This window comes from Balaenoptera borealis (assembly GCF_965194805.1).
Source record: "Balaenoptera borealis genome assembly, chromosome: 13".
Lineage (NCBI taxonomy): Eukaryota > Metazoa > Chordata > Mammalia > Artiodactyla > Balaenopteridae > Balaenoptera > Balaenoptera borealis.
The window spans coordinates 8504794-8529567 of NC_138870.1; the positions used below are offsets into that span (position 1 = coordinate 8504794).

At 38.1% G+C, this 24774-nt stretch overlaps 2 protein-coding genes across 4 annotated transcripts in view; one reads left to right on the forward strand and one right to left on the reverse strand.

Moving 5' to 3' along the window:
- KLRG1 (killer cell lectin like receptor G1) overlaps nucleotides 1-24774 on the forward strand; it is a 196146-nt gene that overhangs the window by 89743 nt on the left and 81629 nt on the right. The gene's annotated exons all lie outside the window — the stretch shown is intronic.
- A2M (alpha-2-macroglobulin) overlaps nucleotides 1-24774 on the reverse strand; it is a 43977-nt gene that overhangs the window by 751 nt on the left and 18452 nt on the right. The window contains exons 14-34 of the mRNA XM_082349159.1: nucleotides 23679-23821; nucleotides 22535-22684; nucleotides 20467-20634; nucleotides 19438-19546; nucleotides 17391-17511; nucleotides 14075-14303; nucleotides 13217-13343; nucleotides 12743-12864; nucleotides 12272-12323; nucleotides 10235-10318; nucleotides 9786-9962; nucleotides 9374-9461; nucleotides 8239-8395; nucleotides 7372-7446; nucleotides 6746-6926; nucleotides 5251-5474; nucleotides 3627-3845; nucleotides 3340-3467; nucleotides 2356-2446; nucleotides 1183-1251; nucleotides 208-310 (exon numbers count right to left, since the gene is read on the reverse strand). Of these exons, the coding sequence (XP_082205285.1) occupies nucleotides 208-310; nucleotides 1183-1251; nucleotides 2356-2446; nucleotides 3340-3467; nucleotides 3627-3845; nucleotides 5251-5474; nucleotides 6746-6926; nucleotides 7372-7446; nucleotides 8239-8395; nucleotides 9374-9461; nucleotides 9786-9962; nucleotides 10235-10318; nucleotides 12272-12323; nucleotides 12743-12864; nucleotides 13217-13343; nucleotides 14075-14303; nucleotides 17391-17511; nucleotides 19438-19546; nucleotides 20467-20634; nucleotides 22535-22684; nucleotides 23679-23821 (2817 nt within the window). The remainder of the gene's footprint in view (nucleotides 1-207; nucleotides 311-1182; nucleotides 1252-2355; nucleotides 2447-3339; nucleotides 3468-3626; nucleotides 3846-5250; nucleotides 5475-6745; nucleotides 6927-7371; nucleotides 7447-8238; nucleotides 8396-9373; nucleotides 9462-9785; nucleotides 9963-10234; nucleotides 10319-12271; nucleotides 12324-12742; nucleotides 12865-13216; nucleotides 13344-14074; nucleotides 14304-17390; nucleotides 17512-19437; nucleotides 19547-20466; nucleotides 20635-22534; nucleotides 22685-23678; nucleotides 23822-24774) is intronic.

The following is a 24774-nucleotide window of genomic DNA, read 5'->3' on the forward strand; positions in this document are numbered from 1 at the left end:
GTCCTATAGTTGATTTTATCTGAAGAAAAGGGAACTAAATATCTTACAGGTGCTTTGTATTAGTAATAATATATTTATATCAGACTTGATAGAGACAAAATGAAGTGATGAGAGTGATTAGTGTAATGAATTGCCCCAACACATCTCTCAAATCTAAATTTCTGTGATCAGGTATTTAATTTCTGTGTGAACTTTACTTTCACTCACCTGTCTCATAATAATCATAGATTTTCACTATGGCTGGTTTCAGATCCCTTACTGGGATGTCTTGCAGAACCGTGAAGGACAAGCTCAGGGTCTGATTTGTCACCTATAAAGCAAAAGGGAATTAAATGACTCTCCAGGGAGCTTTCCTGTATCTTCTTTGAGTGAATTTAAGTATTCATCTATTTTGGGGAAAAACTTTTTGTCAACTAACAGGGTACTTAAATTGGGCCAAAAGCTCTCAGAGTAGGTGAAAACTTCCCCAAATTGTTTCTTAAATAACTAAAACTATTCATATACTCCCATCAATGTGAGTGCGTGGCTCTGTTCCTAGGGGGTGAATGAGGCAGGCTTTTTATTGTTTGAATAGCTATGTTTAGTTTTAAGTATCAGAGATTCAGTACAGCTTCACTACTCTATCTTGTAGAAATACTTGTGTCGACTCAAAAAGGAATATAAAAGGTGGATCACTGCAGCCTATGTTTCATAAAATTTGTAAACTATAATATCCGTCAATATAGTTATGAATAAACTATGCAACAACACACAATTATAAAATCAGATTGGTTTATTGGTGCACTGATCTTGTTTTATGGTCTAAGTCCTTGCTGAGATTGATAGCATATTCCCCTTTTGTCTTTTTGATGTGCTGTTGATATAATAATTGACTAATCCCAATGGTTACTTCCTTATATGTATCTTCAAAATAACTTGTGCATAACATAATGAGGACCTTTTGTGGAGAATTTCTTGCTTACGGGGTCCTAGAAATATTCATATCCCAATATTATAACAAGTCATTTCTTCCCATAGTCCCAGATGAAATATAAATAGAGAAGGAGAGGAGAATATTCACTGGACCTAATGTTAGAATTCTCAAATTTTTAGCGTGGAGGTGATGTCTCCAAAATGCCTTCACTCACTTCCCAGGTAGCTCATTATCCATATTTTTTTTGGATAGAATGGCAGGGCTCTCACCTTATCCAGGTAAATCAAAACATGGTTGTTGCTGACTTCTCTTCGGCTCACGTGGTCAGATGTTTCAAGCTGAAGAAAATTGAGACATCACAAATGTTAATAAACAGAAGAAAACCCTGGGGAACCAGAGAAAAGAAGAATGTTTATTACCAAATTAAGCCTGAGGGTAAAATTTCTTCAAATGCTTTTTGTAAGCAAAGGCAATAATGTGGCAGAATTAAAAATGAAAGATAATTGGGATGCAGGGTTTAACATTAGTACGACACAGGACCTATGTGTAAATTGATTTATTTGAAGAAAAGGGAACTAAATGTCCTAAACTTGGAAATTACCCATATTTCAAGGTTCAATTCACATTCCATTCCTTTATGAAGGACGTTTTTGGTTTTTTACTTTTTTTGCTTATTCTAACTTGTAGCAATCTCAGTTTCCTCTGTACTTCTGTAATAGTTCTAGTTTATGTCAATCAGTCATTCTCATATTTTTTCACTAGTTCATGTGCGTATGCTTTATCTTCTGAAGATTCTAAGCTCCATTAAAGCAGTAGCCTGCTGACAATTTTTTCCCAGTAGATGTGGCTCCTAGCAAAGTGCTGTTCATGACAAGAGATAGACCGTTGCTGTGGGTGTCCCTAAAGCAGTGGACAGGAAGGCTGCTGGAGCTGGCACGGTCACCAGGTCTGCGCAGAGAGTTCAGAAGGCTAAATGAATATGATCCCTAATACCTGCCACCCCAGTTTGATCAATGGTGGAAGCCCTGTCTCAAAACCGTCTGAATTGACCATTGAACTTAGTAGTGAAAGACTGGTTAATGATAACAATGTATCGTAAACCTAGAAGAAAAGGAGAATGTTTTATGGATCATTTGTTTTTCTGTGGGCGGCAGTTTTGAGTTATTAGTTTTTTAAATTAGTATTTTTATTAATACCTTAATGGAAACTTGACCAAAAGTCCATCATAAAATTTTGAGACCCATTTAAACAAAGTTAAATGAGAAAACAAACAAACAAACAAACCCCCATATAAACGTGCTAAATTATATTTCTGCTTTTGGAGACAGTAATGTCTTGGATAGAAGTTCATTTAATAGTATTTTTATATTAATGTTGTCTAAGTCTAGAGATACATAAAACATTTAATAAAATAGGGTCTCCTGGGCTTATAGTAAACCTACCATTTTCACTGTTGGTTTCAAGGGAATGAAGCCAGATACCATTTTCACGTCAGCAATCACCATGTTGGAGGCTGGACGGCTTCCGGTGTAACTAAAGATCCAGAGAAGAAAGGAATTAGGATTTTCTGTGTTATTAAATATTTTTTTTCGATGTCCACAGTAAGCACTCAATAGCCCTGAAAAGTACCAGAAGTCTTCCTAAATTTCCTACCAAGTAGCTCAAAAAACTGGCTGTGCATTAGAATCTTCAGGGGAGCCTGTTAAAGCCACAGAGACCAGGCCTATACTCTAGACCTGATGAATCAGAATTTCATGGGTGTGAACTCTGAGGATCTGCATTTTAAGAAAGCTCTGTAAGTGATGCTTAGCTGGGCATGAGACTGCTAAGCTATCCCAGTTATTTGTTACATATACTTTGTCTTTTTTCCTGAATAGTATCCCCAACCAGGTTATAATATTCTTGAGGACAGATACAAATAGCCCTGTAGGTATTTGAATATGGCTGCTTATGTATGTATTTTCCCCAAAATTGATTATTTTATATATAATCTGAGATTTAATTATTACCAGGAGGAATTCTAATTAGAGAGTCACTACTTCCTTCTATTCGTGCTTTTCAAGAAGTCTCCACCTCTGTCCCAGATAAAGCAAGAATAATATAGGATTTCATTACAATAGAATGAAATCAGGATGATTAATTACATTAGAATAAAGTCAGGAATTCAGGTTAGAGGTTCTTTATTTATTATTGAGGGGAATTAATAAGCTGTAAATAATGAGACTAGACACTAATAGATCCTGGAGTTGGGGGATGTACAATGTAAGCCCCAACACTGAGAAATTCTGTGTCAACACAAGAACACGTTGCTTTTTCAATAAAGGTAGAACAAACATTCACTGTCACCCTACTCTGCTTAATGCGGAGTTCCAGTAAGAAGATTGGTTGTTATACCCAGAATTTCATGATGCAGTCAGAGATCTTACCTGACTCTCAGTGAGATTTGGAAGCTGGTGTGAGCTTTGGGTCCATCACAAGTTTGGGGCAGAGTCTGCACCTCCAAAGCAAATGGGAACTCTTCCTTTTTCGGGAGAATATTGTATTTCAAAGATGTCTGTGGAACAGACAAAAGTCTGTGATTTTTCCCTTGTCCAGGATTCCTCCCAACTTCCTCAACTCTTTCTTTGATTTGCCCCATCATTTGCTGCGTTAGGCCTTCTCAGTGACAATGTTACTCTGGACCTTTTGTCCCCACCTGCCCCTGGAATCTCACCTGGAGGTAAACACATCCTTCTCCTGTCGTTGTCATGCTGTACTCTCCGGGCACCTCTGGCAATGAAACCTGCTGTAGTAACAGGAGGTTGCTGTTGTCCACTCGGAATTTTGTGGAAAATGTCCCTGAAGATTGGATGGTCACCTGTGCAGCCTTCCCAGTCCTGGTGAAAGTGGCTGCTCCATATTTGGACAAAGCATGGAGAGCCACCACAGTGTCCTGGAAGAGACAGGTGAGGGAACCCACTTAGGCATGATAACCCTTTGAAGACCCAAAGGCCCATGTTAGCTGCCACAAAAAGGGCTTTGATTTCCTATCTCCTGTTTCCCTCACTGCTTAAATATTGGGGTTCTCATTTCAAGATTGATTATAATCCTTAGATAGATGACAGAACCATAACCTTCACATATCTGCCTTGGACTATATGCTTTAGAAATTTATTTCTCAGAAAATCAATTCTCTTCTCTCTATAAATATATGTGAGGTATGCAATGTGGAGAATATATATGAATGGGAATTATTTATTAGCATTAGCTATTTGCCTAAGATGTCTTTCTTGACAACTGTGGTCATATCTGTTACCACCCAACCGAAGTTCAGTTTGGCTCTCACCCCAAGCTACACTCTGCTCTGCTGCTGAGGTCAGTGCCCTGAGAAAACCCAGGGTCCTTTGCAGCCATGATCAGGGTCATGCTTCAGTTTCTCCAGAGGAAATAAAAAATGAATAATTATAATTATATTCTGGATTTGTTGACATTTTTATTTGGTTCTCTCTTTTTCATCAGAAGTTTGGATCCCCCTCCACCGGGTAGGTCATATTCTCAATTCTCATCCACATTGAACCTGGCATCCTTCAAATAATAATTTTCTAAGAAACGAATGATAACTTTTAACAAAATTATTTTCTCCATTTATATGGAAAAATAAGAGATTAAATACAGTGGAAAAGGGATGGAATGTCTTTCTGTCACATTCTGCTTCTCTTTTAGGGCGCATATGCTAACCCCTGAATTCTCTGGAGATGAAACTCCCTGCTCTGTCTATATTGATGAATTTTTTAGATATAAGACTGTATAGTTAGGCTCAGGAGGTTGGATGAATAAAGACAGTTCTTTATGCTCCCAATGAACAAATGTTTGTATATTAAGAGGTGGATAGAGGAAGCATGAAATGTGTCAGCCTTAAAAGAAGCCAGTCAAAGTGGACCTAGAAATGGAGAGCTTTGCAAGGAGAGATGATTGGTTTCTGAATAGTGTTTCTGGGAACAGCTTGAAAGGACTCTTAGAACTTCCAGAAGAATGGTGGATTTTTAAATTCGTTCTGCTGTGGCCATTGTGTGTAGGGTCCTGGTGCCCCACTATTGCTTTAGGGATGTAGAGTTGTTACTGGAAATAGGAGCCTGTGATAAAAATATGGGATGGGGGTGGGGCAGAATTGGCATTTTCTTTACAGCCCTCTTTGACTCTCATTTTTTCTTATTTCTCACCATCCTTGAATACTAATCACATTCTTCTCATTTCAAGTTATTCTTATCTTCATTTCTTTTCTTCTTGTATGTGTTTGCATCTTGTTCAAACATTTTTCTACCTGAAGGTAAAGTAAAAGGCTCTCGCTAACCACAGACCTGGGTGGAGGAGAAGCCCCCCTGGGAGTTCTGCTGCCTTGAGATCCACTTCACGATGCGCGTGGCAGGGGTCAGGTCCTCCGAGGTCAGGGCAGACTGGGCAGTGAGGTAAGCGAGGAGCACATAGGCTGTCATCTCCACTTCAGCAGAGGGAGCCCGGGGTTGGTACAAACGCTGCACTGGTGCCTTGGGTTTCTGAGGTCGTGTCCAGTGGACGGAATTATCTGGAGGTGAGAAAAAGATCTGCAAGTGACCACATGTTCATATTTAACTTCAGGTAAAAGTACAAGGGCCAGTGCTGAAGTGCGTGTTGCCTTCCAGTGATAATCTCTTAAATCTTATCTGGTGGCTTCCCGCTTACAGACAGCTGAATGAGGCTTGTTTCATCTGGGCTAAGGAGTCAGAAGCTGTGCCATCTAGGTTTTCAAATGGTTGCGGTGGTTGCGTTGGTGGAAGAGAGAAATGGCAGAGCAAGTTCTCTGACTGGTTGTGGTAATTTCCGACGTCTGATGTTATCCAGACCCTATCTAGGGCTTGTTCAGCTTTCTATAAAGACTGTCCTCGGAGGTTTCTTATGAGGATCACAGATCACATGAGATAATGGAGTTTACACTCATTAGGTTAAAAAAAAAATAGAGTAATCCTCAAAATAGCAAAGGCTGACAGCGTGTGAAATAACGGGAACGGATTTACACTGCTGTGGGAAGAAAACAGCTCTTTGGAGAGTAATCTGATGATATCCAGCAAAGGGGAAGATGTGTTTAGCCCGCTAATCAGCAGTTACTCTTTCTAAGTACAAGTTAGAGAAACTCACACACCCCCTCAAGGAGATGGGTATATGAGTATTCATTGCAGCATGGTTTGCAATAGAAGTAAATAAGAAACAAGAAAAGATCCACGAGGAGAGACTCTCTAAATAAATTATGGCCTTTTTAATATATTGTAATGTATTATGCAGCAGTAAAAATTAACATACCCATACAGGAGACTCCTATCAGCCTGCCTAATGTTGAACTTAAAAAACAAAAGGCAGACAGACAGACAAGGATCAAGCAGAAATACTCAGAAGGATGATACTTCTTATCTAAAGATGAAAAATGTAAACATTCTGAATATTATTTAGGGATACATATGCAGTAAAAAGATAAAGAAATCCATGGAATTGTAATGACAAATTCAGGATAACGATTACTTTTGCAGGTAGGAATGGTACGCAAGGGATTTTTCCAGCATTGGTAATATTTTGTTTCTTAAGCTGGAAGGGAAGTATTAAAGGTGTTTGCTTATTATTCTTTATGCCTTTTTGTATATATAAAGTACATTGCCTCTTATCTTTGGATGTGTGACTTGAGTAAGAAATCCTTGAGTCCATAATGACATAGACAAAAGAAGAGAGGGGAAAGGGGTCCTGAGAGGTAGTCATGGGGTATTTTTGATATGGAGTCCTTGATCCAGAGACTGTGGGATGGGAGAAAGATCCCGGGTGTGCTCTCACCTTCCTTTATGGCTTCCTCATCAAGTGACTTGAGTACTTCTCTCCTCTTTTCCTGGTTACCTGCCAGGGCAAAGGCATAGGCCAACAGTGCCTTGGTGTAGACGTGGCCACCTCGGGATCCTTCCTTGGCTGACTTCCAGGCTGACTCCAGGCAGAACAGGGCATTGCGGACGACAGGGTGCTGGGAAGGCAGAGCGAGAAGGGAGCGAGCTCTGTGAATAGGGGGGCTAGTGCTCCCGGGTAAACACAGACCACAGCACAGAGGTCAAGAAGTTGTTGGAAAGCATTTGTCTTTCTAGCCTCGTTCTTACGGATAGAGAGAATAGTATTTTTTTTAATCTGTTAGTCTCACATTCATAAGGCAGGAATATAGGCCATATCTTTAAAATTCATTCTGCATGTGTGGTGGTGGTGGTAGTGGGGTAGCTAGGGGAAAAATAGACTAGGGCCATCACTGGGGAAGTGTAAATCTTTCTTAATGGACTGACTAAATTCTCTACTGATCTGGGAAGCATTGACATTGCATAGAAGGAATGCCGACAACTGGTTTTTAGTGGGGTGTTGTTTCAGACATCAGGTCAGCAGTTTCATTGCATCTAGAAAGAGGCTTCAGCAAGGGCACCTACAGTGACAGGGAGAGGAATCTCCAGAAGGGCAATGGTGATATAGGCAGAGAGGGTCACTTCATCTTCCACTCCACCCTGTAAATATGAGAGAGAGACAGATTTGAATAATTTGAGGGACATTTATAGCGATACAAGCTTACCTCGGGAAGCCAGAAAAATCTCAAATAAACAACCTAACCTTATGCCTAAAGCAACTAGAGAAAGAAGAACAAACAAAACCCAAACTTAGTGGAAGGAAAGAAATCATAAAGATCAGAGAAGAAATAAATAAAATGGAAACTTAAAAAAAATAGAAAAGATCAGTGAAACTAAAAGCTGGTTCTTTGAAAAGATAAACAAAATTGATAAACCTTTAGCCAGACTCATCAAGAAAAAAAAGGGAGAGGGCTCAAATCAGTAAAATCAGAAATGAAAAAAGAAGTTACAACTGACACCACAGAAATACAGAGGGTCATAAGAGACTACTACCAGCAACTATAGGCCAATAAAATGGACAATCTAGAAATGGACAAATTCTTAGAAAGGTATAATCTCCCAAGACTGAACCAGGAAGAAATAGAAAATATGAACAGATCAATTACCAGTACTGAAAATGAATCAGTAATTTAAAAACTCCCAATAACTTTTGAGAATGCTCTTAATCAGCTCCTTGTATTCTGCTGTCATGGAATTTGTCCTTACCCATATACATCCCCATGAAGCAAAGTATCACAATCACTCTGAGTTCCATCCCCTCTTTCTTGGTGCTATCCAGGTTTTATTTTCTTCTGATACCTTCCTTAAGGAATTCTTATGTTATCACTTCCTCTCCTCATCCTTGTAGACAGTGTAATGGACAAATCAACACTAGCTCCGAGAACACTTCACCTTAATGGCATTGTTGAGCAGTGACCCAGAACTCCTGAAACAGCCACTGTCCCTCTGCTTTTGGGCGAGCCAGGTGAGAGCTTTGGTAATATGTGCTTCATCAATGAAGATATAGGTTCGAGCCTGGGCAAAACTCTTCAGTACAAAGGCTGTGAGCCTGAAGGGGAGGAAGTGATGATCACATTTATGTTGTTACAATGGTTTTATAACCACGTCACAGCAACAGGCTTCATAGGACACTTCTCACACTGATGTGAGTCACCTAACAGGAATTCTTTACTTAGAGCTCCCATTGCCTTTACTTGATGAATCTGCTAGCTCTCGTACAGCTGACCCTTGAACGACATGGTTTGAACTGCATGGGTTCATTTGCACATGGATTTTTTTTTTTTTTACTAAATATATACTACAATACTACATGATCCCCAGTTGGTTGAATCCGTGGATGCACAACTGGGGATACCGAGGGCCGACTGTAAAATGATATGTGAATTTGCTACTGCTGAAGGTCAGCGCCCCTAACCCCCATGTGTTTCAAGGGTCAACTGTACTAATGTTACTTATTTTTTAATTTTATTTGAGTAAGGCTTTAAATCTTTTCTTTAGCGATTTTCTTCTGTAGATGGCAGAATCTTCTCATACACAGCTCTTACATGCAGTAACTTCTGACATTGCTTTGCCTCCGGGATTTTAAAACAGTGTTTCATATCACTGGGTCCATCTCATTTCTTTCCTCCTATTATTGAATTTATTAGTGATTAAGATGAATATGATCTAAAAACATAAACTGAAGTGAACATGGTTTATCTAGAAGTTATATGTTATGTTTGCTGGCTATCTCATTTAAAAAATCATGGTTATGGGGGCTATTTTAGAAAAAAAATAATAGCTATTTCAGAAAGAATACCTTGGTGTATTATGAACAGGATGAATTCTGGGGACAAATCTAACATACGTGTATTCGAATCTCAGCTTTTTTGCTTGTTACCTTGCTAGTTTTGGTATATTTATCTAGTATAACCAACTATAGGTTTAATAATACATATCTGATAGGGTTCCTGGGAATATAATTTTGATAATATATGTAAAAGACCTGACACAAAAATAGGAGCTCAAAAAACTGTCTTTTCCTTACCAGGTATTACCCTCATTGTTGCCATGTTGCTCCCCAAAGGTGCTATAAGAGCCATCATAGTGCCTGTAGAGCAGCTGTCTCTGGTAACCTGGAATGGAAGGTTAATGAAGCAACATGACGGGTTGTACATTCTGTAGCCAGAGAAATAAACAAAATGCCTTGGCATCTTGTGATAGTTCCTAAATTTTGCTGCAATATGTTAGATGGTTCTGAGTCCTAAACATTTTATTGGAGGTTGGACACTGGATAGGTACTGTGAAATCAACTGTCATAGTATTCTTATTATTGTAACTATCATAGTATGATAAATTTACATATCATAGAATTGATAAGTAACTCAAGCCTATTGGGGATTCCAGCCTATTGTTAAAATTGCACTGTGAAATTTTCGCTCCCTTATTCAGTGACTCACCAGTGTTGAGGTAGCGAATGGCCTTGGACTTGATCTCTGCAGTCAGTTGCTGTGTTTTATTTAGATAATCCAGAACATAGATGTTAGGAGCAAAGAGGACCATATTCTGTTCTCCACAGCCATAGGGCATTTGGAGGAGATTTTGTGTATTTCGCATGGCAGAGCCTAATATGTCTCCTAGGAAATGGGAGAGATGGGAAGTCATAAAGCTTATAGATAATAATCTATCAGAATCATTAAGAAGAAATGAATAATTAGCTGAGGTAAAGAAATGAGGAATTTTAGGAAGGGTGTCTTCAAGGAACAGAAGTATGATTGGAAGCAATAAGTAAGTCCAAAGAAAAAAGAAGTTAAAAGTATAGCTGTTATTTTGAGAAAGTATTTATGGGAAAAAATATAGTAGACATTGTCTAATATAGTACAGTAGTCCCCTAGGGCTGGAGACTCACCCAAAACTGAGAAGGAGGCTCGGGCAGATTCTTCTACCACATTTGGTGGCAGCTTCAGAGATAATTTTTCAGACACCTCGGCACCTAGAGAAAGAAACAAATCAGCCACAATGAAGATGATTTCTGCTGTATATCTTCCTGAAGAGCTCCAAGACCCAGAAGCCAGAACTATGCCTTGTACCTAAACTTCTGAAAAGTTGTCCCTCTTTTAATATTCCAGTTTTAAAAAATACCTTCAACATATATGAATGGGATTCTGAGATTTCTAGAACTTTTCCTTCCCCAACCTCCTTGTATGTGGAGTTGCATTCCAAAAGAAGGCTACAAACTGACAAGTACCTGTGATGTTGTGATTCTGTTGTAATCATCCTATGGCTAACACAAGATTGTTATCACAAGGTGATATATTTCATGTCCATCCCCAGCCTCCTTACACAACAGTTGTATGCAAAAAACCCGCTATGTATATATAAGCAAAGGAAAAATCTTCAAAAAGTTCCTGAATTCTACCATAATGCTCGGTCTTTACTTCCATCAAATTTCACCAGATATGAAGACAGTATTTTTAATGGAAGCGCTAGACATGGGGCTAGGCGTGAAGATGAACAGTATTTGACTTAGTGAAAATAAATTAATTGCTGCTGATAAGCATACATTTGCTGGCATTTTAATATTGGTGAATTACATGAAGATGAAAAAAGAAAAATGTAGTATTTATCATTATACTGCATCCTGTCCTCATAAGATTAATAATAAAACTTTTGTCAAAGGGTACAACCTATCAGTTATGCAAGATGAATAAATTCAAGAGGTCTATTGTAAAGCATAGTGCCTACAGTTAACAATACTGTATTGTAGACCTAAACATTTGCTAATAGGATAGATCTTATATTACAAAAATATAATAATAAGAGGGTGGGAGGAAACTTTTGGAAGTGATGGATAGGCTTATGGTATAGATCGTGGTGACAGTTTCACAGGTGTATACTTATCTCCACACTCATTAAGTTGTATACATTAATTATGTATGTATTATCAGTTATATTAATTACTGATAGTTATGTAGTTAAATTTAATCATGTAGTTAAATACATAATATAATTATGTGTTAAATACATACATAGTTATATTAATTATGTATGTATTATTTGTATGTCAAAAACTTCTCTTACCTTCAAAAAAAGTTTTGTAAGAAAACAGATGACATATATGGATTTGGTAGTAAGGACTAAATTCATTTAAATGTAGAAATAAGGCTAAATAATAAGGCAATTATGTTTTTAGAATACATTTTATATACTTTAAGTATTGACATGACAAAAAAGATAATAAACAGAAATTAGTAGGTACAGAAAGGTAAGGAACACATGATGTTGATTAGACATTGGTTTGATATGAGAACACATTGTGTTGATAAATTTCTTAGTGTACTAAATTTCTATAAATGCTTTTGTTTAGACTAGGAAATTCTCCACAAAGATAAAGCTGTATCTTTTACTGTAAGCTTCTTTAGTCCCTTCCCAATGACTGATAGGATACTAGGTATAGGATTGGCACCAAACAAATATTGACATGACAAATGGTAAAGGCTATGGCAAGCTTTTCTTCTGGAAATAGCATAGTCTCATTATCCAGTGTGGTTAGCTATGCAAAACTCAGTGTTGAAGAGGCTTGAATTCAGCTACCCATGTGTGGTATTACTAAATATCCAAGGAAATATCCCCTTTGGCAGTATTCATTTTGAATCTACCCACTTTCTACCTATAACCAGATCATACACTGGTCAGAAGGACAATTTGATGTTTGCACAGGTGCTTAAGAAATAAAGACTCAGAATTCCTGGGATACGGATATTCAGCTGATCAAACTACTTGGCCTCTCTAAAAACCAGTTTCCTCACTTACCAAATCGGTTGATGGTTCTTCAGGTCTTGCTTACCTCATAGGGAAAGTGTAGGAATGGTATATATAAAATACTTTGAACTTCAAATATTATATTCTAGTCAATGTTATTTTAATTATGATGACTGAGTCTTACCTGATGGACAAAGCAGGGAGTTGAATGTTGCTTCCTTCTCTAGTCCTTCAGGCTTTAGGTGGAAAGAAAGAAAAGTTAGAAGTGAGAATAGACTGACTTTCAGGACATGTGTGTTAATAGGGGAACTACAGGTTTCTTGATGAAGAGAAGAGTTGGAACTGACTTTCAAATGTATTATAGAAGCAAATTCTATAAGTGTAAGTAATATGAAGGAGACAGGTTGATAGATGAGAAAGGGAGGAGAAAATTGCAAAGTAAAATCAAGAGAGAGAGAGAGACACACACAGAGAGAGAATCATATTGTGAAATATCCCATGACTATATATATATATATATATATATATATATATATATTTCTTTTTTCATGTATCTATTTTTTAGCCCTTCTTACCTAAAAGCTGGAACCCCAGCTGGATTCACCATTGTTTTTCTTGACTCACTGAGACTTATCAAATGGGCAGGCTTACTTACTTCCACCAACAGGGGCTTGATGACTGTGTCTTTCCTTCCATGTTCAGGGACCACAGCCACCTCGGTCCCACACAGCTCTTGAGACTCCAGTGCCTCTGCACTCACTGTGAAATTCACATTCCCTGGAAAAAGGGGCCAGTAGAGATGAGCACCATCTCTCTCTTCCTCCATGCCTCCAAACCCCAAGATTTATAAATGTTTAATGCTTTGTGACCTTATTTTTTTGTTCTATAAAAACATAGGAGCAGGAATGGAAGCAGCATAGACTAGAGGCTAATGATACTGAGAATCCAAGGTGGAGCCGGAGGTGAGGGAAGGGGGTATATCCTTCTAGACATCCTAGAATGAAAGACAAAGAAAAAACTTCTACCATTTGGCGGGGGGTGGGGGCGTCTTTGCCTGGATATGAGGATCCCATAGACAGACACACACAGTCTTTGAGTAGAGAACTGCCTCTAGGAGGCTGTCTCTCACCTAATGACTTTGGGGTTACTGCCCAGGACACGGTTTGCCGGCCATTCCCACAGATGCACTGAGTCTCTTGTTCCTTCTCTCCTGGGACAGCTAGGAACGCAGGAGAGGCTTCTAGGTGCACTCTGACCTGAAACCACACATGAGACAAGGAGACAAATAGACCAGAGGGAAAGGGGGCCAAAGGAAGAATGGCTTGAAATAAAGCACATTGAGGGATTGGGTAGATTTCAGGTTGCCTAATATTGAAGATAATATAAATGAAGACTGAGCATCTTATAAGTGGATCTGACATCTAAACATTAGTATTTGGGGATAATCTGCTCTTTCACGTGGTAGGAGCAGAGGAGAGGAAAAGTCATGATGGTTTGTTTGTTGCCTGTAGAAGCTCTACTCCTTTGGCTTAGGATCTTGACCATACCCTCAGCTCTTCCAGCAGAGTATACAAGATTTATAAACAGTTATGGTAAGATGCACATAAATAACTTTAAAAGTTAAGTTTAATACAGTTAATCATATAAGAAAAGTTAAATATATGGGAATGTAGAGGTTGAAACCTTGGAGAGTATAAGACATGAGAATCAGCATACTGGTTTTTGTTGTTCATGTCAGAAATCTTCATGTTACACAAACTTCCTAACTTTAAAGGGTTATGATAAGGGTCAGAACCTTGTTTTAAGTTGTCATTTGGTATTTGGAGATATCAGCAACCATAGTCATATAACATATGAGTATCTCTGACAGTATTATCTCCTGGTGAGCCCATCTTATACACAGGAGTTTGTCAGTATTCCCAGGAATGCAGTTTTTAATTTACTTGACTGTTACCTTGTGTTCAAGTTAATAAAGAGAAGTCCTTACCCGGATGCATTTGGGAAGGTAGTTTAACACAGTGGCCTTGAGTGTGAAGGCTTCTCCGCGGATCACAGAGTAGGGCATCGTGAGATCCACAAAGAAGGGCTGGAAGGCCCGGAGAGAGGCAGTCGGAGAGAGACCAAGTCCAGTGTCACTGGACAGGCAGAGGGCCCCTGCCTTCCACTCAGTGATGGTATCGGGGACTATTACTCCTACTTCAGCCACACCTGAGGAGCTGGGGAGGATGGCAATGTGCAGAACAAAAAGTAAGCAGTTAAATACAGGCATGCCTCATTTTCTTGCACTTTGCTTTATTGTGCTTTACAGATACTGTGGTTTTTTTTAAACAAGTTAAAGGTTTGTGGCAACCCTGCGTCAAGCAAGCCTATTGGTGTCATTTTTCTAACAGCATCTGCTCGCCTTATCTCTCTGTGTCACATTTTGGTAATTCTCTCAATATTTCAAACTTTTAAATTATTATTATATTTGTTACAATGATCTGTGATCAGCAGTCTTTAATGTTACTATTGTAATTGCTTTGGGGTGCCATGAACTGCACCCATATAAGATGGCAAACTTAATAGATAAATGTTGTGTGTGTTCTGACTGCTCCACTGACCAGCCATTCCCCTGTCCCTCTTCCTCTTCTTGAGCTTCCCTAGTCCCTGAGACACAACAATATTGAAATTAGGCCACTTAACAACCCTACGATGGCCTCTAAGCATTCAAGTGAAAGGAAGAATTGCACACTTCTCACTTTAAATCAAAAGCTAGAAATTATTAAGCTTTGTGGTGAAGGCATGTTGAAAGCTGAGATAGGCTGGAAGGTAGGCCTCTTGCACCAAACAGTTAGCCAAGTTATGAATGCAAAGGAAAGTTCTTGAAGGAAATTAAAAGTGATACTTGAGTAAACACTTGAATGATAAGATAGCATAACAGCCTCATTGCCGATATGGAGAAAATTTGAGTGGTCTGGATAGAAGATCAAACCAGCCACAATATCCCCTGAAGCTAAAGCCTAATCCAGAGCAAGGCCATAACTCTCTTCAATTCTGTGCAGGGTGAGAGAGGTGAGGAAGCTGCAGAAGAAGAGTTTGAAGCTAGCAGAGAATGGTTCATAAGGCTTAAGGAAAGAAGCCATCTCTATAACATAAAAGCTCAAGGTGAAGTAGTAAGTGCTGATGTAGAAGCTGCAGCAAATTATCCAGAAGATAATTAGTGAAGATGACTACACTAAATAACAGATGTTAAATGTAGATGAAACAGCCTTATATTGGAAGAAGATGCCATCTAGGACTTTCATAGCTGGAGAGGAGAAGTTAATGTCTGACTTCAAAGCTTCAAAGGACAGGCAGACTCTCTAGTTAGGGGCTAATGCAGCTGGTGACTTGAAGTTGAAGCCAGTGCTCATTTATCATTCTGAAAATCTTGGGGCCCTTCAGAGTTATGCTAAATCTACTCTGCCTGTGCTCTATAAATGGAACAACAAAGCTACAGGCTTTGTGACAGCACATCTGTTTACAACGTGGTTTACTGAATATTTTAAGCCCATTGTTGAGACCTACTGCTTAGGAAAAAAGATTCCTTTCAAAATACTGCTGCTCATTGACAATGCACCTGGTCTCCCAAGAGCTCTGATGGAGATGCACCATGAGATTGATGTTGTCTTCATGCCTGCTAACACAATAGCCATTCTGAAGCCCATGGATCAAGAAGTAATTTTGACTTTCAAGTCTTATTCTTTAAGAAATACATTTTGTAAGGCTATAGCTGCCGTATATGGTCATTGCTCTGATGGATCTGGGCAAAGTCAATTGAAAACCTTCTGGAAAGGATTCACTGTTCTAGATGCCATTAAGAACATTTTTTTTTTTTTAAGGACATTCTTGATTCATAGGAAAAGGTCAGAATATTAACATTAACAGGAGTTTGAAAGAAGTGGATTCCAACCCTCATGGATGACTTTGAGGGGTTAAGACTTCAGTGGAGGAAGTAACCGCAGATGTGGTGGAAACAGCAAGAGAACCAGAATTAGAAATGGAGCCTGAAGATGTGACTGAATTGCTGCCATCTCCTGTTAAAACTTGAATGGATGAGGAGTTGCTTCTTATGGATGAGCAAAGAAAGTGGTTTCTTGAGATGGAAGGTACTCCTGTGGAAGATTGTTGAAATGACAACAAAGGATTTAGAATATTACAAAAACAGTTGCCAAAGCAGTGGCAGAGTTTGAGAGGATTGCCTCCAATTCTGAAAGAAGTTCTACTGTGGGTAAAATGCTATCAAACACCATTGCATGTTACAGAGAAATCGTTTGTGAAAGGAGGAGTCAATTGATGTGGCACACTTCATTGCTGTCTTGTTTTAAGGAACAGCCCCATCCCAACCTTCAGCAGCCACCATCCTGATCCGTGAGCAGCCATCAGCATCAAGTCAAGACCTTCCACCAGCAAAAAAATTATGCCTTGCTGAAGGCTTAGATGAAGGTTAGCATTTTATAGCAATAAAGTATTTTTGATTAAAGTCTATACATTTTTAAAGACATAATGCTATTATACACTTAATAGACTACAGTATAGTGTAAACATAACTTTTATATGCCCTGGGAAACCAAAAAATTCATGTGACTCACTTTATTGTGATATTCGCTTTATTGGAGTATCTGGAACTGAACCTGTAATATCTCTGAGGTATGCCTGTAAATCCCTTCTAGGAAGAGAACCCCTACATAAATGATTCTATTGTCATGACTTGAATGCACTTAGTAGAAATACCAATAATGGAGAGTATAATCAAGGCTTGAAATGGGAATGTATAAGTCCCTTTTTTCCAACTCTATTTTCAATTCTAGTCTATATCAGTCTCTCCTTAGACATGTAGTTGTAGTATAATCTATTATAGACAATATAGTGATAAATATGTAGTTTTAGATTGTTATTAAATTTTTTTCTCTAAAATACTGTTCCACTGAGGGAAGGTTTATAATTTTAAATTCTACTACTACTGTGTAGAGCTGGCTTGACTGACCCTGTGCTTAACTCAGGACTGCCGAGCAATGAAGGATCTCTTATAGGTGTTAATCTGTGCAGTGCTTGGTTATATTTAGTCCTTATGCTCATTTTCTGGAAATCTTAGAATGACATTTGTGCAAAATTTCTGATACAGTTTGATTAGTGAGACTTCATAACAGAAGTATTATACTAAACCTCTCCTGAACACAGCAATGTGTCCAAAAGATATACTTGGATATTGAAAAACTGGCTAAAAATGGAAAATTGTGAGGAATCTATATTGTTGCATCTTATATATGAAAGAAGTTACTTACTCTACTGCCACCAAATCCCAGATCCACGTCTCAGGGAAGTACTTTCGCACAGTCTCTGTGGGAGGCTCTGAAATATGTATTATATGCATAAGTTCATGACCTCTTCCCATTTCAGCTACGACTGCGGAGGAGACAGAAACAATAAATATAAAGATAAGGCTTATGAGAGATTGTAGTAAGTGCTACAAAAGAAATAGGGTGATGAAATAGGTAGGAACCAGGAGAGGACACTTGGGTATTAAGGGAAAGCTTCTTGGAGGAGGTGGTATATTTAGATGAATTCTGAAGCATTACAGTAAGCTAGGAGTGAGCTGGGGGAAGAGAATCACAATCAGAGAACAGTGAGACCTAGAGGCAGAAAGAGTCTTGGATTGCCTGGGAAAGAGACCTAGAGGCAGAAAGGAGGCTCTGCAGCTCCTGCGCACTGTGCTAAGTGGGGAGTGCTGTGACTTGAGGTCAGGATTTGGTCTGCACCTCTGCGGGAGCAAAGAAAAATCATACCCAGACATTTTGACAGTGGCTTTGAGAAACCGTTTGTAGGAGTGAGAGGATCAAGAATTTTAAAAGCTCTTTATTCCCAAATGTGTCAGAAGATAAGAGTTAGGATCTCTCACCCTATTTACCTTCTGTAAATATTTAACAACCGGCTCACTGGGACAAATCTTGTGCATCTATACACTTGTTCATACATAAATTTACTACAAATCTTATTGATAAAGTATTAAAGGATATAATTTATAAATACTAATAAAAATATACAATGATCTTTATTTAAATTCTGTGTAGCCATTTGATTCTCACTGAATGTTTACCTTGAGTTTGTTTTTGTTTTTTTTTTTTTTTTAAAGATTTTATTTTTTTATTGATTGATTGATTACTATGTTGGGTCTTCGTTTCTGTGCTAGGGCTTCCTGTAGTTGTGGCAAGCGGGGGCTACTCTTCATCGCGGTGCGCGGGCCTCTCACTGTTGTGGCCTCTCTTGTTGCAGAGCTCAGGCTCCAGACGCGCAGGCTCAGTAGTTGTGGCTCATGGGCCTAGTTGCTCCGTGGCATGTGGGATCTTCCCAGGCCAGGGCGCGAACCCGTGTCCCCTGCATTAGCAGGCAGACTCTCAACCACTGCGCCACCAAGGAAGCCCTACCTTGAGTTTTGACAAACTCTTTTGTTTGTACCCAACCTATATTCAACCATGATTTGACAGTATCAGACCATAAATAAATAAATGATTGATTACTATATGATTCATCAAAGAAGTAGCCCATATCATTGACAGATGAGTGTGATTTCAATATGGATATTAGCTGATGTTTTGGGGAAGTTAAAGAGCTTCTTTTCTTGACTGGTGAGAATATAGTCCCAATTTGTGAACATTTCTGTTTCTGTTTACATTATCCTATGCCTGGAAACTTTCCCTTCCCTTTTAAAACTCACACATCTCCATTTACTAGAAGCAGATTCTATATGAATGACTTCTTGATTCGTCAATCAGAATCAATCCTTTCTTTTATTCTTCATATCTGCACCTGTCTTATAATGCTTTTTACAGCCTGCCTTGTGTTCTTTCCAGCTGCATACGTGGGACTGGACACAAACAGAATTTTTTGATTTGTATCACTATGTGACCTTGAGCAAGAACCTTAATATATCTAAACCACAAGTTCTTTTTTTTTTAATTGAAGTATAGTTGATTTACAATGTTGTGTTAATTTCTGCTGTACAGCAAAGTGACTCAGTTATACACATATATACATTCCTTTTTATATTCTTTTCCATTATGGTTTATCTCAGGAGATTGGATATAGTTTCCTGTGCTATACAGTAGGACCTTGTTGTTTATCCATTCTAAATGTAATAGTTTGTATCTACCAATCCCAGACTCCCACTCCATCCCTTCCCCACTCTTCCCTCCCCCTTGGCAACCACAAGTCTGTTCTCTATGTCTGGAATCACAAGTCCTTTTTAATTAATTTCATCACATTTTATCTTTTTTAAAGAATTAGTTTATTTGGTTCAATATATTAGGCAATTAATTTTTCTTAATTTCTTACCTGGAGAAGATAACAGTCTTTGAGATGACTGTATTTTATATTGTTGGGGCTGTGGACATATTTTGGGTTTATGAATTTTTGAGTTGGTGAATACCTTTAAGCCCATATCCTGTAAAGGAAATCACAACCTAATCAGTACACAAATATCATAAAATATGTATATACACATACTTGTTTTCATTGAATTTAACAAACAATCCAACTAGCTTTATATTAACCTTTTTTGTGTTTTTGGATTTGGAAGTTGTTTCTTTCAAACAGTGTCCCTGCCTCTTGTCACCCCAGCGTTAACCTGTAACTGTTACTCTAACACCCGTCTTTACTGTGCACTGAGGAAGCTCAGTCAGAATCCAACTTTTGAGCCTCACCACTAGCATCCTTAAACACGGGAAGCCCGCGCCATAAGCCCTGGTGCTGAGTATGTGTGGTTTAAGCACATTTCAGAGCAGCTGAGGTCATTCTCTCCTGCAAAGGCTTGCATTGTTTCACTTGATGTGTAAATATTACAGTTTTTCAGCTGTCTAATGATTCTAATCAGGTAGAACCATGTGAAATTACTGATATTTGACCATTTTAAAAAAACTTTAATTGGAGTATGGTTGCTTTACAACGTTGTGTTAGCCTCCACTGCACAACAAAATGAATCAGCCATACACGTACAGATATGCCCTCCCTAATATTAAACTTGTAATGTTCACATGAGTAGAAAGGAAACTGATATACTTATAGAGATAATTTCATTCTGTTTTTAAACCTTTTTCAACAGTAATTATTTTACATGTGTAATATTTATAAATGAATGAAATGAATGAAGAAAAAAAAACTTGCTTAATAATCCCAAAAGTTCCAGTCCTGGCTCTGTTGTTATTAGTAGATCTGCTACTATTAGTGACCTTGGAGAAGTCACTTGACCTCTCTATGTCCCATTACCCTCAACTATAATATGGAAGCATTAAAATAAATATTTTTTTCCATATATAATATTTTGTGAACCTTAAGAACTGACCATCAGCAATATAACGGACTTACCTTTAGGAAGCTATACATATCTTTTTCATTTGTATTTGATACTGGGGAATACATGATCCCATTGAGATAGATATTATGGTGACTGATGCAGTCTTCATTGTCTTCCTTCTGTTGATTTAAACGCTCAGGGAAACCGCTGAGGTCCTTTACTGGTAGCAGGTTATAAACCTGTACAAATGCAAAGGGCAAAAGGAGAAACTTACTTGTGGCTTATTTTTCTTAAGTGCAAGGAGACAAGAAAAGAATAATCACTACCAGACTTTCTTTGAGTGGCTCCGTTGCCTAGATAATTTACAGAGAATATGATTTTGAAAACGTTTAACAATTTTAGGGAAAAAAACAATTAAAACATTCCTATCTAAGTACTCAGGATCATAATCTTTTGTTACACAATTCAGAGGCAAACCCTAGACTCTATGCTGGAATGAAATAAAACTTAATTAAGAGACATTGAGGTTTGCCATATTTGAGACATTGTGCAATGCTTCAGGATGACAGAATTAGGTAATAGTTTCATCTCTATCTGGTGGTTAGCAACTGACTCAGTGTTTAACAAAGTAAATGGACAACATATTCTAAACAGGCACATGGATAAGCATGTATCCTCTGTATAGGTCAGGACAGTATTTTCTTAGTATTATTCATGGGAACTAAATGCTCCATATCTTTATAAAATACATAAAACTTTAACTGTAGAATACTGAAAATGATACTTTCCAATTCACTTCAACAGGAAGAATAAGACAAACATAAAAATCCTGTAGATGTTTTATATTTAAAGGAGTTCAAAATTGTTTGATAAGAATAGATTAGCAAAGTGAGTAGCACAGTGAAATGAAACACTTTCTCAAAGGCAGCTCCTTCTTAGCGTTCTCCATCTCCTCCCTCTGCTTTATTTTTCTCCAAAGCATATCACATAATTATTGTCTGTCTCACCTATGAAAACGTAAGTTCCATGAGTGCATGGATTTTTGTCTTTCTAGTAGTTCACTATGAGATCCCCAGAATTTAGGCACACAGTAGACACACCCAGAACACAGTAGGCACTAAATAAATATGTGTTGAATGAATGACTTATGCTACTAGGTGCAAGCGTTTCATCAGTGAAACATTATCAAAGATTGAGAGGAACCCTTGTTCTAACCCAGGTCTACTCCTAGATACATGAAAGCTTCTGCTTTATTATTAACAAACTAATAGAATTTTCTGCCTTATCTATCCACTAGGATTGTTATAATTAAAAAAAACTTTGAGAACTATAAAATTATGTTATACAAACATAAAACATTAATGTTATCGTTCCACATATTCCCTTGCTTCCACTATGCACTTAATATCTCCTTTAGAAGTATTCTGATATTTTTAATTAAATACCATTGGAAGGACCAAAAAGTAAGAGATCTTTTCTTGTAAGTTTTTCTTGTAGGGAAGTAAAAACATAACTTTCCCTTTATAAAATTTTGATAGTGAAAAAAACTTCAGTAAGAGGTTATTCCAATTGGCCTCATTGAAAATTTGAAGTAATGGGCAAACTACTATTAGGACACATTAAGTAGTTTCCTGTTGTTATGCTAAGCATACCCTTTTGCTATTTTTCCTATTAACGCAGTATTTTAAAAGGTTTCATTTATTAATGTCATTTATCACATAGTAATTAATTTTTCCTAATTTTTATTAATCAGAGACAATACAGATCTTCCTTCAGAAACTGTGTTCATCTTGGGCATGCAGTGTTTCAACTGATACAATTCTTATTAAAAGAAATTTGATATTTCACTTAGCCTGTGCAGTCTAAGTGCAGTATATGTACCACTTATGTTAGACTTTTTGAAATATTAAAACTAGTTTGAAAACTCCTACTATTGGTTTCATAGAGCTCTAGGATTTCAGGGATTTTGGATGGTGCATGATTTATATTTATATTCATATGTAATATCTTCCTCACCAAAAAAAAGTGCACATGAAAGAGCTCAAAACTATTAACTCCTAGATAAATATAACTTTAATAGATTCTATCCCACTCAGGGTTTCTCCTTGCTCTGAGTCCCCTGGGGCTGACGGAACTCACTGTGGCCGCGGAGAGCTCGGCCTCGGGACTCATGAGCAGCACACTTTGGTCCACGGCACGGAGGGCGCAGAGGGACTGAGGGGAAGCGGTGACTTTCAGGTGGGCGTGGGAGGCTGGGAGACTCTGTGCTGGGCCGAAGTTCAAACCCACCTGTGGAATTGGGGACAAAGTCAGAAAAACAAATTTCCTGATTTACCCATGCATTCACCAGCATTTCCTGGGTGCTCCGCAAATTCAATGCATAATCACTTTGTTTGACTTCGTTGATATTTGGCACCATGTAAGTCTTGAGGCCTTTGGTTCCCTATTTTGTCACTCTGATTCTCATCAGTTGAGCTATTATAATGATATCTGTTTTTATAAGTTATTAAATTGGAGATGCCATTTTTTACCTTTGATACATAGCGAGGTGTTCATTAACTAACTGTGGGCGGAATGCAAATGGTTCTAGACGCTCTTGTATTTTTCTTTTGGCCCTTTTGTAGTCTTATAAACTTGGTTACATGTTTCCCAACATTTCATCATAAGAGAAGGGAACAAGGTACTCTGAACTGTATCATATGGTAAGAGACAATGCATGAGAATTTTGCACTAGGAGTCAAATGACATGGATGGCTTCTTTTTTTTTTCTTAAATTGGGGTATAGTTGCTTTACAATGTTGTGTTAGTTTCTGCTGTACAACGAAGTGAATCAGCCATATGTATACATATATCTCCTCCCTCTTGAACCTCCCTCCCACGGCCCCCCCCACCCACCCATCCCACCCACCATCTCACCAGCTATCTGTTTTACACACGGTACTGTTTATATGTCAATCCCAATCTCCCAGTTCATCCCACCCTCCCTTCCCCCCTCCTTGTCCACATGTCCGTTCTCTATGTCTGTGTCTCTGCTCCTGCCCTCTATTCCCAAATAGGTTTATCTGTACCATTTTTCTACATTTCACATATATGTGTTAATATACGATATTTGTTTTTCTCTTGACATGGCTTCTTAGTGTGATCTGCCATCACCTTGCTGAAAATCTCTGGGGAATTCATTTAACCCTTTTGGCCCCAGAGCTTGCATGTAGAAAATAATTAGTGATAGTGATAGTAACTTCTAGTTTTAAATGTTGAAAAATTTATGATATAAAACACCCACCTTGTTGGCCAGACAGTTTTCGACCTCATATTTTGCAGAGTCCCCAACCACTTCCCCATCAGGTAAAATGGCATAGATGAGCAACCTAGCGACGGGAGCGATGTCTGACTCCACGGGGACTGACAGGGGAAAATGGCCTTTCACTGGAGCCCAGAGAGAATGAGAGGAAGTGGTCATGGGTTAGACAGCTCAGGGCTGAAATAACACTTTTCTGCTGTACAACGTTATTTTAGGAGCCTGGTCTGGTTGATGACTCTATTAGTAGATGTAATAGATATAAGAAACAGTAGATGTAATAAATGGATGACTATCTCTAAGAATCCTGGCTTTAAAAAAAAAAAAACCGTATCAAAGCCCCCTCTTCTCTCAAAATCACATAATGATTTCTCCCCAGTTTTAAGCTTGAGTTCATCTATACAAAGTTCTGATGCTATCTAAGGATGTGGAGACATCCATTTGGCTACCATTTGATCTAGACTTTACACTAGAGAAGGGAAATAGAACTTGAAGTTGCGAGATGTAATAGTAAGAGTTTAACACATTGTATTTACCCTGATATCCTCTTTAACTTTCTATGAACCAAATATTCTATTCTTTCTTCTTAAGAGGAGTACTGAGCTCCTTTGCAACTTATTTTTTGATGCCTACATAGAATTGTTAGAAGTTGCATCAAACTTCTCTACTATAGTGCTTCTGTGTTGCTACAAAGTAGCAACAAAAGAGTAGTTCACTGATAATTTTCTTAAGGGAACTTTTAGACTCCCGTAGGATAGGTGAAACCTTGAGAGGATTATATTGTTCCACATTTGTTCCTGGGGAGAGTCCAATTTACCTCTTCATAAAATCATAACTATCTTCAAAAGGGAAATATGATGTAAAGATATAAATGACTCAGCACAAGACCTAACATATAGAAGACACTCCAAAGTTTTACCTTCTCTCCATTGTCTAAAACAATTTTGAAATGTCATTTTGAGAAGGAGGTCCATGACTATTTATGGTTTGAAAATTTGGAATAAGCATAAATTATGAAACAACCAAACACTTTAAATAATCTGAACAGAATAACCTGAAAGAAAAGAAAATAAATATTTGA